The sequence below is a fragment of the Sphaerodactylus townsendi genome, linkage group LG04 (genome assembly GCF_021028975.2).
Source record: "Sphaerodactylus townsendi isolate TG3544 linkage group LG04, MPM_Stown_v2.3, whole genome shotgun sequence".
Classification (NCBI taxonomy): Eukaryota; Metazoa; Chordata; class Lepidosauria; order Squamata; family Sphaerodactylidae; genus Sphaerodactylus; species Sphaerodactylus townsendi.
The window spans coordinates 152,791,908-152,807,756 of record NC_059428.1 but is presented as its reverse complement, the minus strand read 5'-3'; the positions used below and the strand labels follow the sequence as shown (position 1 = coordinate 152,807,756).

General features: G+C 44.7%; 1 protein-coding gene across 1 annotated transcript; it reads right to left on the bottom strand.

Moving 5' to 3' along the window:
• Positions 1–7,524: 7,524 nt before the first annotated feature.
• NHLRC4 (NHL repeat containing 4) lies at positions 7,525–9,231 on the bottom strand. The gene has a single exon (XM_048494886.1). It carries the CDS (start codon positions 9,052–9,054, stop codon positions 8,422–8,424), a length of 633 nt encoding a protein of 210 aa, XP_048350843.1. The 5' UTR covers positions 9,055–9,231; the 3' UTR covers positions 7,525–8,421.
• Between the last annotated feature and the right edge of the window lie 6,618 nt (positions 9,232–15,849).

Sequence of the window (15,849 nt, the reverse complement as noted above, 5' to 3'; positions counted from 1 at the left end):
CATTTTATGATTTGCTGAAGGACGCTCCATAGAAGACGATGCACGCGGGTGTACATAATTGTCAAGGGCGGCAATTCAGTCACACGACTTGGTGGTGCAGCTGAGGCAGACAGTATTCTCAAGAAGGGGAAAGAGCCCATTGTATGAAAGGTGCCCCCTCCCATGGACTGCAAAGACAGCATTCACTGTGGGGGGAAAAAAATCACACCATCCTCCTTTGGCTGGAAGGACAAACCAGAGCTTTAAAAAAGTTGGGTCTTAGAGGGGAACCAGGTATTATTTTGGCCAATAAGCAGGCCCAAAATTGTATGATTGCGGGAGTGGAGGGGCAGCGTCTCTAAAACAAAACAGGCTGCCAAGACTCAAGAGAAAGGAATTTAAGCAAGTTCTCTGCAATAAATGCCTGCCCGACACTCACATTTGACTCTCCGTTGGACTTAATGTGAATCTTTATCTCAACTGGGGGAAAAGGAAGCAATTAAAAATGCCCAGGGAAGTGTTAAGCACATCTCTTGACAAATGCCCTGCATTTGAACATCAGGGCAAAGTAGTAGTTTCTCAGACTAGGATCTGAGAGACCCGGGTTCGAATCCCCACCGTGCCATGGAAGCTTAATGAATGAACTTAGGCCAGGCTGACATTCTCACTCTAATCTACCTTGCAGGGTTGCTGTAATGACGATAAAAAGGAAAGAACTATGTTGTGAAATGTGTTGGATCCACGCAGGGGAGCAAAGCAGGATATAAACATCTGAATTAATTAATTTGCTTAGATTGGAGAAAGCATGCATTACATGTAATGCGTAGAATTCCCTATAGAATGTCCTATAATTACAAAAGGATGCTAAGTACGAAGCCAAAAAAATGGAGTGCAACACATACAAGTTAAAGAGAAAGATCAAGGAAACAGAAGTATGGACAAGATCAGGTGAACCAACACAAGAAGGGAAGAAATCCATAGCTGCCACTTCAGGCTAACTAACATCACAATATGCTTCTCAAGGCCTAGGGCTGTGGTGGCGAACCTTTGGCACTCCAGATGTTATGGACGACAATTCCCATCAGCCCCTGCCAGCATGGCCAATTAGCAGGGGCTGATGGGAATGTCATCCACTGCTTATCTGGAGATATAAAGGTCGCCACACCACAACAAACAGGAAGCATGTGTGTGTTGAACCAACGTTGGTTCTGAGAGATGGCAGCAATTCATAATTCTTCCTTTGCTGTTCCTGATTCTGTCTGTCCATACTATTTCCTGATCTTCTCTTTAACTGTATGTGTTGTACCACATGTTATACTCAACATGGCAGCCAGTGTTAGCAGGGGCTGATGGGAATTGTAGTCCATAACATCTGGAGTGCCAAAGGTTTGCCACCTCCGGCCTAGGGGCTATCCAAAGCTTGACTACCTGTTTGGTGGCACACCAGACAGATATTTCCCTAAAAGTTTAATGTCGTGTTATAGAAACATGGTCATCTCTGTTCACAGGCTTTTGCGGTGCTTCAAAAAAACAAAAACAAACCCAACTCCCTGCAAAACTTGCTTGACCAGAGGTAAGAGTGGGGACAAGAAAAATGCATGTTTACCTCAAAGAAAAACAAGTATAGTTTCTCCAACTTCCTAAAAACGAATGCCTGTTTTTGGCCTACAAAGAGGTCCTGCCCTGTCTAAACAACGTTTCAGACTGAGAATCCTTGTCTGGTTTTATTTACCTTCCACTTCTTTACCTAATGCAGCGAACAAAATCCATAAATAATGAATATTTATAGCGTAACAGAATGGGTCAAGACAGTGCCTTTATCCCAAGAAAAGTGAATAGGGACACCGTATATACTCATGTATAGAAATTCAGGTGCAGCAGCGATTTTTAATGCTGAAAAAAGCTCCCATAACTTATATCTTGGTCATTAAAATTTTTTGTGTGTTTTTTTTTTTTTACTTTTGCCATTACGGCAGGGTTGCAGTTTTTATGCTAGAGACACCAAAATTTCAGGGTACCCTCAGAAGACTCTTCTGATGATACCAGCCAAGTTTGGTAAAGGTTGGTTCAGGGGGTCCAAGGTTATGGACCCCCAAAGGACATGCCCCCATTCCCAATTGTTTTCAATGGGAGCTATTAGTAGATGGGGCTGCCCTTTTGAGGGGTCCAGCACTGGACCCTCTGGACTAAGCTTCACCAGAAACATGGCTGGTCTCATCATGAGTCTGCCTTCCCTGACTCCAACCAGGTTTGGTGAAGTTTGGGTCAGGGGATCCCAAAGTTATTGACCCCCCAAAGGGGGATGCCCCATCCCACATTGTTTACAATGGGAAGCTAATAGTAGATTTTCATTTCGTGACAATATCCCCTCTTACCAAATCCTAAGTTGGAGTTACATTTTGAGACATACAGATGATGATAGGGAACTCAGTTTTGAAGAGTTTTAACTCTTGTGTTTTAGCTTGGTTTGCTGGTTGAGCTAAGGTTTTGTACTTTTAAAGTTATTGTTGATACCATATTGTTTTGTTGACCCTCTTTTCCACTTACAGAGCCAGTTTACTGTTTTCTTTGAAACTTGAAATATTCAAAAAGCATTTAACCTACTGAAGTGCCTCAGTGAGTGCTGCATTTCCACCCCTCGACTTATCACAGTGAGGAGTCAATACGTTTTCCCAGTTTTTGTGGTAAAATTAGGTTACCCTCTGACTTGTATCTTGAATGCGACTTATACATGATGGTATACTACGGTATATGGGAGAAAAATGGAGAAGTAAATGGATGCGAGGGCATTCTGGATAGGAGCCCCAGTGGCAAGCATTGACTGGAATAGAAGGCTGGGAAGAATTATAAAAAATTTTGAAAGAAAAAAGGAATACAGTATCCCCAGTGTCTGATTTAGTTCATTGAAGGAGAAATTATACCGATTACAAAATCTAATAGAATTGGGAGGGAGAGAGAATTGGCTGGCAATAAGAGGCTTATGGGAAAAATTAAGGAAATTTAGAATAAAAGGTGATTGCATAATCTCAATGACTGTTCAAAACTCATGAAATATTAAAAGGGAAAATTATAGGATCAGTATACAGAAGTATATGGTAGAGGATAAAAGAATTTATGATAGAACTTGTAAAACCCAAAAATGGAGAGAAAGAGATGATATTTTAGATGAAGAGAAAAAATAGAAAGATTATGGATGTAAGGTATGAAGAGAAGTTAAAAGATTGAAAAATATGTAAGGAACTAGAAGAAAGAAGATTTTACTTAAGTAGGGTACAGAAGACACAATACCAAGCTGGCCGCTGTATGATTAAAAGGATTAAACCCAAAATGTTGGCATTGTGTGGAGAAAAATGAGCATATTATACTCATATGTGGATAGAAGATGTAAAATGGTGAAAAAAGTTTTGGGAAAATATTTTTTGCAAAATATGTACAGAACAGTTAGTAAAAGTAAAAATTATTATAAACAATGATTTATTAATTGTAGGGATAATAGATGATATAAGAGTGAATAGAGAGTTTGGAACCAATGTATAAAATAATGATTAGAGCAGCACACACAGTGTGGCACTGGGCTGGAGAAGATAACAAAAAAATGGACAGTTTCAAAATGGATGGAAGTACATATGGGGAACAAAATACAGCTAGAGATCTTTGAGAGAGACTGACCAAAATAAATTATGGAAAAGAAAAAGTGGAAGATATTACTTGAAACCCTATGGACAGTGTATGAAACATGGATGGAAGAAGCTGGATTTAACAAAAAACTATGGAATAAGAGAATAAGAAGAATGAATCTCCTGCTGCTTGCATAAAATAATCAATAGAAAATGGGGGGAGGGGGGAGAAAATGGAAAAATGTATAGATGAAATGAAGATATTGATTGTAACAAATGTATGAATATCCTATACCAGGTGTGCAAGAACCTGCAACCTCCAGATGTTCAGAACCTGAATTCCCATTCAGCCCCCTGTCCAGCATGGCAATTGAGTGGCCATGCTGGCGAGACGCTGAGGCTAGTTCTGAAGCATACAGGAGAAACCTATTCTCTACAAGTAAAAATTATTTAAAAAAAAAAGAAAGTGTCTTTATAAAGGGAACAGGACTGTATCCTAGGGCCCACTGTATGATATACATTATCTGTTTATTGCATGTGCTATCCAGTGGTTTATTATACAAGTTCTCCATTATTGCAATTCCATCTTCTGCGTAGAATGACATATCATGTCTGCTGCTTGTTTGCATTGTTCCTAATTTGGTAACCCTAGTCCTGTTTGTAACCATATTCCAATTTATTTGTCCTAAAGTACATAAATACACAAATACTGCTTCTGTGGTAGAAAGTGCCATCAAGTCACAGCTGACTTATGGTGACCCTCGACAGGGTTTTCAATGCAAGAGACGTTCAGAGATGGCTTGCCATTGCCTTCCTCTGAATGAGCTGAGAGCGCAGTGACGGAACTATGACTTGCCCAAGGTCACCCAGCAAGCTTCATGTGTAGGAGTGGGGAAATGAACTTGGTTCTCCAGATCACAGAACACCATTTTTGTTGACTAATCCATGCTTTTTTTTTTAAAAAAAAAAGAAAGAATAAATACCACAATACATCTGGCAGGGAGGTAGAAAGTGCCATCACTGGGTTACTGGATGACCTGAGGCCAATTGCTAGGTCTGAGACATGTTTACCTCAATATTCCTTCAAGTAGTTCTGTCAAGCATACATGATTCTCCTGTGCCCCATTTGGTTCTCACAGCCCTGTGAGGCAGGCTCTGTTGAGAGTGGCACAGCCCCACGCACGACCCAGGAAGTGTAACCATCCTCCCTCCCTTTATTTTGTCCTCACAGCAACCAGAATATGCAGGGTAGGTTAAACAGAAAGAGAGGCCAGCCCAAGGTCACTTCACACGGAAGAACAAATATTTCAACCCTAACCCAACTCTCTAACTACTATTCAGCACTGTCACAACAACCGGTACAACAAAAGCCTTCCCCATGCACTATTTTATGTCCAAATGCCAAATGAACTGGAGAAACAGCCTACTGGGTTGCTCCTCTGTGCAGCAATGAGCATGTGAACAACCATTCCCACCCACTCGCTGGTTCCCACTTTGCAACTGGTCCGTCAACAGATCCCGTCCCAAAGCTGGCAACCCCACTTCCAGTCCTTGCCCCTTTCTCTTCCAGCCTCTAAGAAAAGGCTCTCCGCCCCCCAGTACTTACTTCGTCGTCGTCCTTCTTCCAGTGGGCACTTTTTAACCCGCACAAAAAGCCAGAAACGAGGGAGAAAAGCCCGCTCCCACAGACATTTAAACCACTTCCGGGTATGAGTGAGCAGTTGCTAGGAGACAAATCCCGTCCTCAACAGAGGTCCGCCCCCCGCGGTCCGTCCCGATGCCGTTCCGTGCAACCTGCTTGTCTCTAAACTTAGAGTTCCGTTACACTCTTTCAGCTAACAAAAGAGCTTGCTGAGGCATTAAGTCATCTGACAGCAAAATAAAGAGCCCAGAGACACCTTAACGAGTAACACAATTTATTCTAGTGTAAGCTTTCATGAGTGAGCTCCAACTCAAGAAATCAGATGCTAGAATAAGGTCTGTTAGTCTTTCCAGATGTCACCAGACTCCTGTTCTATAATCAAAAGATCTGGGATCAAATATGGTCACCTTTTTCGTACCAGGGTAGGAATGACTTGATAGAAATGGTCACTTTCAACCACTGAAAATAGCTTCCACCCAAACTCATACACTCCCACCGGTCCTGGAGACTTTTAAGCGGATCTCATGCTCACCCGAATATGTTTGATTCACAAACACGTGTGGCACATAGGCGCTGGCTCAAGCAATTTATATTACCTGTTAGTTTCTTGTAAAGTATGCCAAATTGTTGGCTATTGGACTTATCAAACTATTATATTTCCATAACACATATATATCTCCACTTTAAATCCAATTATGTTGTCCTGAGATGTTTCTGAATATGTTGTCCTGAGATGATTCTGTGGCCAAGGCTGGTTGTTTAGGAAAATACAAAACAAGGACAGGCCTCAAAAGTAGGAGAAAGCTCTCTCAGCTGCTGACAATAATATTTTTTCCCTTCCAAAAAAAGCTGTTGCTCACCCACAGTCCCACTCCCCTGGGTGGGGCATGTTTTTCTGCTCTACTACCAAGACCAACTCTTCCGGTCTTGTTCACAATGCGTGAAGCCAGGCTGTCAGAGATCCCGCCTGAAATTCCCAGAATTGGGGGTTCTTCCACCGTGTACTTCTAAAATAGCTGTGCAGATTCATTGTTCATTGCATAATGTGAAGAAGGCAAAAGTCCAGTGTAAATGGCCGTAGGCCAGCATGCAAAAGTCCAGTTACTTTTGTAAACAGCCAAATCTAAAGTATGCAGATCAATGTTCCATCCTCATGGGGTTTTCACAGGACATGTGATTGGTCAGTGATTCCTGGAATGCCCACCTGACTCGAGAGTCCTGAAACACATTTGTTTCTTCAGCCAAGCATCTGTCTCTCTTTCCTAGCTTGCTGGGTTGGAGTCTCTTGTTCGTTTTCTGTTTCTTCCTCTTTCTCCTTTCCCTCATCCCCTGTGGCCTGCTCTTCTTTCCCTTGTGGCAGCACACAAAACCGTTTTGGAATGGGTCAACAGTGATTTTTCCCACAATGTGAGCACAGATAATATTATTATTTATTTACTCCTCTTCTCTCTCCAGCAAGGACACAAGCAGCTCACATTGTTCTCTTCTCTGTTGCATCTTCACAACAACCCTGTGAGATAGGCTAGGCCAGTGGTTCTCAACCTGGGGGTTGGGACCCCTTTGGGAGTCAAATGACTCTTTCACAAGGGTCGCCTAAGACTCTCTGCATCAGTGTTCTCCATCTGTAAAATGGATAAATGTTAGGGTTGGAGGTCACCACAACATGAGGAACTGTATTTAAGGGATGCGACATTCAGGAAGGTTTAGAGACCAGCGACTGAAATAGAAAATTGACCGTTACAGGACCAAGATCCTTCGTGGCAAGCTTAGGATCTGAGTCTGGAGATCAGAACCCAACTGTTGCTTCTTTCCAAAGTGGGGTGGCTGACCACTGAACGTAATTTTTTTTGGTTGGAGGGAGATAATCCCAGGTTTCCCCCAGTGTTTTCAGAAACCTATAACCCTCGGCTGGTGTGGTCCTATTGGGCAGATATTTTGATCTGCATAGATGGGGCAACATGGTTATTAAACACAGAGGTGGACCAATGATAAAAGCTGGAGGATGGGTGAGGATCCAGAATTCAAAGAAGTAGGTCTATGCCTGATTAGCAACCAGTTGGGAGACCACCCCTGGGTTCATAATGGAACAAAAATGAGATATAAAAATAAATACCTCAGCACCTTTGAGTAACGCCATGAAACTCTAGTAGTTAGAAAAATGTGGAGAATAAAATGATTTATGATTTTTTTTTCATCTGAGCTTGAGCATCTGCCAAGAATGAAGAAGAAAAGATTATGAATTGACTCCATAGGCAAAAAGGACACATTGAGTTAATCTCACTCTCTTTATTGCATTTAAATCTTTTAGAACATACTGTACATGTGATTCAGGTATTAGATAATTCTCAATAGTGTCTAGCAATAGAAACATACATTTGAATACCATTTCCTTTTCCTTGGCTGAAGAAGTAGGTTGTAACATTCTACTGCTCAACCTCATCAGTTTGAGACAACATGTTTCCCCTTGTGCAAGAACCCACAAAAGTGAAGTTCAGTGTGGACGCATATTTATTGGGAAGTATGTCCCAGTGAATTCGAGGGTGCAGGCTGTTCTAGCACTGTGGGGTCTCTACTCTTACTCTGCTCCATGTATGAACCAAATCTTCGTGTGTCAGCTTCAACAAGTAAACACATGTAAGAAGCTGAGCTCTCAGCATCCTTTCCTTGAAACACGTCGCCTGGAAAAAGACATATTGCCCAAGCACATTTGCTTTCATAGTATCTTTGGGGCGGGGATTTGGCTCAACGGTAAAGCATTTTCTTGGTGTGCAGAAGATTCCTGGTTATAATCTTGGGCATCTCCACCTCAAAGTATCTGGTAGTACGTGATATGAAAGACTTGTTGCTGATACCCTGCAGAGCTACTGCCAGGCTTAGACAAAACCGGCCTTGACAGTTCAAGGTCTGAGTCATGAGTTCGTGCTGAAATGTTGTTCATTATGGCCAGCAAACCTTTTACTCAGCTTATGGTAGAGGTTCAGTTTATGTTAGAGGTTTGGCTCCTTTATTTTCTTTATTTCTTTTTCGGCTTGAATTTAGTCACCTATAGCAAGCCCCTTTCTTCACCAGAACAATATACAATAAACAATATACAATATACCCTCCCTGCGCCCCTGCAGTAAGTTCTCATGGCAAACTACATAAAATGCCACTGCGGAATGATGGAGAATCCTACTCTGCCCTCTATCTAGGAGTTAGGTTTGGACTATCACTGGATGCAGAAAGAATGTCTGTATTGAAAGGGGGTCTCACCCGATACTTAAAGACTTTGATGTTATCTTCTCCAGAGTCGGCAACATACAGCAACCCCTGAGTGGAACAAGCTATTCCTGTTGGTCTTTGCAGACCTTTAGACACCAAGCAAATGGGAGACCCACTTTGGGGAAACAAGTGAATTTTCCGATGCTGCTCGTCCACCACAATGACGTTGCCCTCTCTGTCAGCACACACTCCTGCAGGGTTGCCAAAGGTATGGCCAAATTTGTCGCTGATGGAAACGAGAAGTTTGTGGCTATTACTGAACAGTTTGACATCGCCACACTCCTCGCTGACCACAAATCCACCTTCTGGGGCCCCACACACATAACGGGGCCCACGCAGGTCAGATACAGAGTGAGGGCTCTGCATCTTGAAAGCGTGGTCCACCGCAAAGCTATGAACTTTGCCTTCTGTGTAGTCTGTCACCAGTAACTTGCCAGAAGCGTCCACTCCGATTCCCCGGGGGGAACAAAACCGGTCAAGTACCATCCAATCGCCTTTGAGGAGAGCTTGGAGTGATAGTTTGATCTGGATGCAGTTGGTTCTGTTCCCCATCATTGATTACTGAACCATCCCCTTCATTTGAGGGTCACGTCCTCTGGCAAAAAGGTGTCCTTCATCTTTGATTCCGTGCAGGGTAGAGACCTGTTCCACCCATTAGGCCCGAGCGATTAGAAGGCAGACCTAGAGACTCACTTTCACAAGTCACATAAATAGATTATCAGCATGCACAGTGGATTCGATTCACCCCCTTGCAAAACTGCAGTTGCAGTTTGGGATCTGCCATACTAGGTCATCCCTCACTGATCTAAGGAGTGGTTTCGAATATTAGCCATCAGTCCACGACCAATGACTTTTAATGCTTCTCTCACCAGTTCAACAGGACTTGATATCAGTCACCATGTCTATGCCATGGTGATTGCTTAACAGGGGAAGGAGCTGAACTTCTAGTCTCCATGGTTGGATTTCACTTGGAGGGTGTAAACTGTCCTCAAGGGGTTTCCTCCTTGCCGCGTGTGTCCTCGAGACAACAAATCCCATCTTCTCCTCTCTATTTCAAGCCTTCCTTCCGTGATCAGTTAAATAATCATTGGTTTGTGAGGGCAAAGAAGCAGAGTAAAATCTTAGAAGGCTGCTGTTCTAAAGTACATTTTACCGTAAATCCAGAGGGGTGTTTTGGGGCTTCAAGAAGAATTCCAAAACCCTCTCATGAGGTCAAGTAGAAGCTTCACCAAAAATGGGGAACTCAAACTTTTTACCACTGCACTAAATACAAATCGCTTTTTCCCTTGCTCCCTTGGTTTTCCTTAAATTCCCTTTGATCCTTTGGAAAAGTGAGGAGGGAGGCAGTGTTTTGCTCTGCTTCCTGTGGAAGCTATTTGAAGAGGGGCTCTCCACGTTCTCTCAAGGTCCGGAAGGTTCCTGCCGGCTAGGATTGCCAGCCAGTAGCTGTCAACTGATAGGAGAGCATAACAGTTACCTGGATGTGAGATCCTTGATTCCTGAAATCCAGGAAGGCCTGTTGTGCAATTATAGCAGGCACATTTCTATCCTTTTGTCAAGGCCTTAGATAAAATTTCCTAACTCTTTGTTCCCTGTCTGCTGGGTAGAAGGACATAAACGTTCAGTGCTAGCCTGACATTGGACAGTCCGAGGTCATTTCACTAAACTGCCTTACGCTAACAAACAATTTAAACTCCAGCAAAAGAGGGCAGAAAAATGATTTACCTCAGAGCCAGGTTACCAAAGAACCATTCAAACTCCTAGCTTGAGGATCTATCAGAACTCAGTCTACAAAGCAGGAGGCTGCTTCGAGAAACTCAAGTTCCCGAGGCTCTGTTGTTAGTGACAGGATTCCACACAGCTTCACAGTCAGCAACAGTATTGTCAACAGTATTGGTCGTTCGAGTGCAAACAGAAACACCTTGCCGTTCCGAAAGACTCCACACCCAGGTGAAGAGGGAACCTCAAACAATCCACTCTACTAAATCACACGGCGATTATTAGTAGCAATTCAATCTGAGTGGGGCATGCAAGCCAAGCCAAGACTAGGTACTAACCTCCCATGCAGGTCACCCTTATGACTGGTTCCTCAGAACAGGAAGCTACTAAAATGTGCGTTTTTGTTGTTGAAACCCGAGCCAGTTGCAGATGATCGTTTGGTCGTGGGATATAGCAGAAGATCTTGCTTCCAAAAAAGGTTGTGCCAGTGATGCCACTATAAAAATTACTGTTCTGTCTTCAAGAGACTCGCTCTTCTAGAATCTATTTCTTCTTCGCACCATTTTTTTAAAAGGAAAAACCGAGAAAACAGAAGCTACCTTCAAAGGGGAAAACAGCTGCACATTCTCAGGAGCAAACTGACTTTAAGGCCTTAGGAAGAGACTCTTTTTGTTCTAGGTTTGCCAGCTCTGGGTTAGGCAAGATCTGGAGATTTGGCGAATGGAGCCTGAGGAAGGCGGGGTTTGGGGAAGGAAGGGACTTCATCAGTGGGGCATAATGCCACAGAGTCTACATTCCACAGCAGCTATTTGCTCCAGTGGAACCAATCCCTGACATTCGGGGACCTGATGTAATTCTTGGAGATCTCCAGTTACCGCCTGAAGGATGATAACCCTACATCGCTTCCGTACGTTCAATCACTGATGCAACTCTGAGAAATGGTACATAAAACCCCATTCCAGTAGTGAGTACAGGGTGGTTTCAGGGGTCACCATGACACCATCTACACACCTGTGCACTAGGAAGGCATTTATAAAGTTGATTCCTTTTTTCCCCTCAGATCTCAAATATATAGTTGATTTTCAAAAGGGTGGTTCAAGTTTAGGTTAGAAACTCCTTCAATAAAGCAGGCAAAAATAAATTATATAATTCAACCTGACAAGTAAATAGGGCCTGCCACAGCTGGACAGTGGGAAGACGGTGGGAGGCTTTTGTATTCTTTTTTAAAAAAGCATCTCCCACGGCAACGGACTCTGACCTTTCAGTGCGCCTTGGTTGTTGCTCTAATGGCCATCCAGAATAATAAACACACCAAAGGGGCCATGACCCATTCACCTTGCTAAGTTGGAAAGAGCTCATCACGGGCTGTTACTGAGAATACCCTCAAAACCTCAGGGACATCCTTCTATTAGACAGGCCCCCAGTGCCGCAACCTTCAGAAGCGAAGGGATCCAAAATGGGTTCCTGGCATCTCCTCTGCCAAGGGTGCCCAATCTATAGGGTCAGCATCTTCCAGGTGGTTCCCAGAGACCTCCTGAGATTACAAATGGTCTCCAAGCGGCACAGCTCAGATCCCCTGGAGAAGATGGCCACTTTTGGAAAATGGGCTCTATAACATTATCCCCCATTGAAGCCCCTCCCCTTCTCAAACCACGCCCTACTAAGGGCTCCGCTCCCAAATCTTCAGGTATTGTGCGTGAGCAAGTTACACTCTCACTCATGGTGTAGTGGTTAAGAGCAGGTGGATTCTAATCTGGAGAACTGGGGTTTGATTCCGCACTCCTCCACCTGTGTGTGGCAGAGAAACACTCAGGTGGGGCTCAGTCATGTGTTACTGCACTCCTAGAACAGATGGGTAACATTGGGAACTAGTCCTGGTTCTTGGGAACTCTCTCAGCCCCACCTGCCTCACAAGGGGTCTGTTGTGGAGAGAGGAAGGGAAAGGAGCTTGTAAGCCACCTTGAGTCTCCTTACAGAACAGAAAGGTGAGGTATAAATCCAAACTTCTCCCTCTCCTCCTCCTCCAATCTATCTCACTATGTAGTTGCAAGGAGGACAGGGGACTTATGTAAACTGCCTTGGATTTCCATTAGGGATATAAATTAAGTTTAAAAAAACAGGGGGAGGGGGCTTGCAAGCTTCAAGTTTTGATCTCTTTTGGAAGCTGAGAAGTGATTTGTTGCAGTTTCATGGGTCCACCACAAGGAGGATCTCCCTGTCCAAATAATCCAGAGCAGAACAGCACTCAGAAGCAGTTTGAAAATACAAACCCACGAGTGACACAAAGCGTCACCACAGCATCGTGCCTGACAACGAGACGTGCGACAGACAGCAAAAATGGACGTTTCAGGAGAGGGTGGACATTACTGACCAAGCCGTGCATTGAGAAATTTAATTTGCAGATAAAGAGAAAAGTTGCTGGCCGCGTTTTGAAACGGCGATGATTTGTGAGCAGTCGCGGGACCAAAGAAAACCAAGGTCCCGGTGGAAGGGAGTTTGGGTACACCTAGGAACAGACTGATACAGAGGACAAAAATTCTCCCCTACTTGGAAATAATGGATGTGTGATTTTCTCCTATGAGATTTTAGCAGCAGGGGTACTTTGAGGAAACAGGGAAGGGCGATTTTTTTTCAGCCCCAGGGCCACATCTGAGTCTCTGTTGGCTTGGCAGATTTAGATTCCGGCACTTCCTGTCCCCAAGGCCTGTTGACCCTTTGCCCCATTCTTCTGAGTTGAGTACTTCTCAAAGGGCATTAAGTTTATTTTCCAGGCCTCTTGACCTATGAGCCACTGCTCCCATCAAATGGTCTAATAGCTCAGCATCTGTATGGGCCTACCTTAGAGGGCTAGTGTAAGAATGATTCGTGTAGTGGTTAACAGCGGCAGACTGAAATCTGGTGAGCCAAATTTGTTTCCCCGCTCGTTCACAGAAAGCCAGCTGGGTGACCTTGGGCTAGTCACAGTTCTCTCAGGATTCTCTCAGCCCCACCTGCCTCACAAGGGGTCTGTTGTGGAGAGAGGAAGGGAAAGGAGCTTGTCAGCCACCTTGAGTCTCCTTACAGGACAGAAAGGTGGGGTATAAATCCAAACTCTTCTTCTTCTGTGGCTACACCCTTGCCTCCTATTTCAGAACCTGCCCTCAGATCTGAGACTCCACACTTTTAAGGGATTCTTTGCTGACTTCCCATGGCCCTTCCACAAGCCCTTTCAGCGGGCTGGGCTTGGCCCATTTCTATGTCCCAAAGGTCAAGTGGTCACCTACAAACCTCTCGCCGCAGAAATCAGTTCGTCAGACCACACCAAAATCCCTCACCTCTCCAGATCCCACCTTCCTCAGGCTCCGCCTCCAAAATCTTGAGGCATGGGAGCTCAGCAACAGGATGGCTCCTTTCCTCATTCACCTGAAACCAACCCTCATTCACCTGATACTTATCAGCCAGGCTGATACTTATCAGCCAGGCTGCCTGCAATGGAGCAGCAACCGCTGGTTATCAGATGCCTTCCGTTTGGCCAAAGAACCGTGAAATGGGGCTGGCACCAGAGTAAGCCGGGCACCCTCAGGGTCAGATTCGAGCCTGGATAAGGCTGACAAGGTCTTCAACTCCCATCCAATTATTTAAACACCAAGGAAAACACTTTAACCTTTCGAACTTGGAATCCCACGCCTCCCTCCCTCCCTGCTTGTGCCAGGGAAAAGCTAATTTCTCCGTAGTTTTTGTCTGCCTGGCAGCTATGTCCTTGCATTTTTGTAAGCTCCACCCCGATCGGATAAGCAAAAAGAACAAGGCAAGAGGCCAAGCCCCAAGGAGCTTTCCTCTTCCAGGTTTGTTTCTGGACACCCAAGTGACCTTGGCTGAGTTGTCTTGTGTCGGCACGACTGCACAAGGGTGGCTCACTCTTCTCTCAAAGCAAGGTACCTCACATTAATCCGTAGTGGAGAAAATGGTGTACGTGGGGGGGGCGGGGGGAGACAGTCTCAATTGACGTGCAGAGAATAGTGGGAGGGGGGATCTTGGAAGGTCTCCCACTTTACTGGGAGAACTGCCTCCCCCCCCCCATAGACGATAGTGTGTCCCACCACATTTTTCAGCTGTAATGTTTGATGGTAGAATGCTTCAGACGAACACTTCAGAGGAACACATGAAGATGCGTTATAGGTGTCAAACTCATGCCTTCCAGGTGTTCGTGGACTACGATTCCCATCAGCCCATGCCAGCAGGGCCAATTAGCTACGCTAGTAGGGGCTGCTGGGAATTGAACATCTGGAGGGTCTGTTGTGGTCTGTGTTGTCTGCTCTGACTGGCAGTGGCTCTCCATGGTCCCAGGCAGAGGCCTAGCACATCACCTGCTGCTTGACCCTTTCTGTTGGAGATGTCGGGGATTGAACCAGAAAACCTTCCTCATGCAAAGCAGAGGCTCTTCTGTTGAGCCACAGCCTCAGCCCAAAGGAAAACCTAGCAATGAAGTTTTGTGAACGGAGTCACGACTATATCACCTTGCAATTGATCGCACCATTAGCCACGATAAGGAAGATATAAATGTTTAAATAAAGATATCAGTTACCCTGTCACCTGATTCGTTTGACGAGAGATGTTGGGGGCTACACCTGGTACCTTCTGATAGTGATAAAGGCATTATCTCTGCCCCCAACTGATGCTGCTGCTGCTCTGAGTAAGGCCCCCTTGCCCCAAGTTCGCACAACCAATTTCTAGCTTTTCTACAGAGCTTATTGCAGCTCACAGATCAAATTAATGCACAAAAAGGCTTTCGGGCAGTAGCAAGTTGCTGTATCGTCATCTCAAGGAGATAGGAGTGAGCTAGGTCTTGCTCTGACGATCTGGGGTTATTAAAAACAAACCCCAGGTGAAATGAGCTAGGCCTCACAGACAGGCTCAAATAAGATTTAAGCATTTGGTAATGTTATGTTGCCAATCGAAAATTTTGGCCGCCAACATTCCAAGCTGAACGGTTCTTAGTCCAAATGCCACCCTATGGACAGACATCTTTGCAACTTCAACAGTTCTATTCTGCCTACCTTAATTCCTGATCATTCACAACTCTCCCCACAGCAACAGGATTCAGCAGGGTACTTTTCCAACAGATGAAGCTACCACAGTTAGTCCACTAGCCTTCTAGCTTGGTATTTTCCGCTTGGGCCAGCAGCTCTGAAATTACAGTCAAGAGGAGGTGTTTTTTTCTCCACTGTGTGCTACCTGAGATCTTTGAGAGTTAGTAAAGATTGAAACTGGGACTTCTGGGACTTTCTGAAAGCAAAGCATATGCTCCAACCACTAACTTGGGTCCCTAGATTGGTGCTTACGGGAGCCACAGTGCCTGCATACACTTTTCCAGGCGCCAGTCAAGTGATCTTAGAAAGGGGGGTGGGGAGCAGACGGGGCTTTTGCCCAGCAAGGCTTCTAACTGACTGATGGAGTTTTGGTTGGCTGTCCATATTTTTAAAAGCATTGTTTTGTCAGAAGCTACCATTGCAATACAAGTATCTTCCCCGTGTGACTAAAGGCTGGAGCAACCAGACTCCACCTCCTGCAGCAGTTGTGTTGTGGCAACTGTTTCGTGGCCGCATCCACAATACTGTGTCAGATTTACAAAGGTGCCCGTGGGCTCAAAAA

Excerpts from the sequence above, each read along its gene's own strand:
- NHLRC4 (XM_048494886.1), bottom strand. The coding sequence starts at position 9,054 with ATGATGGGGAACAGAACCAACTGCATCCAGATCAAACTATCACTCCAA.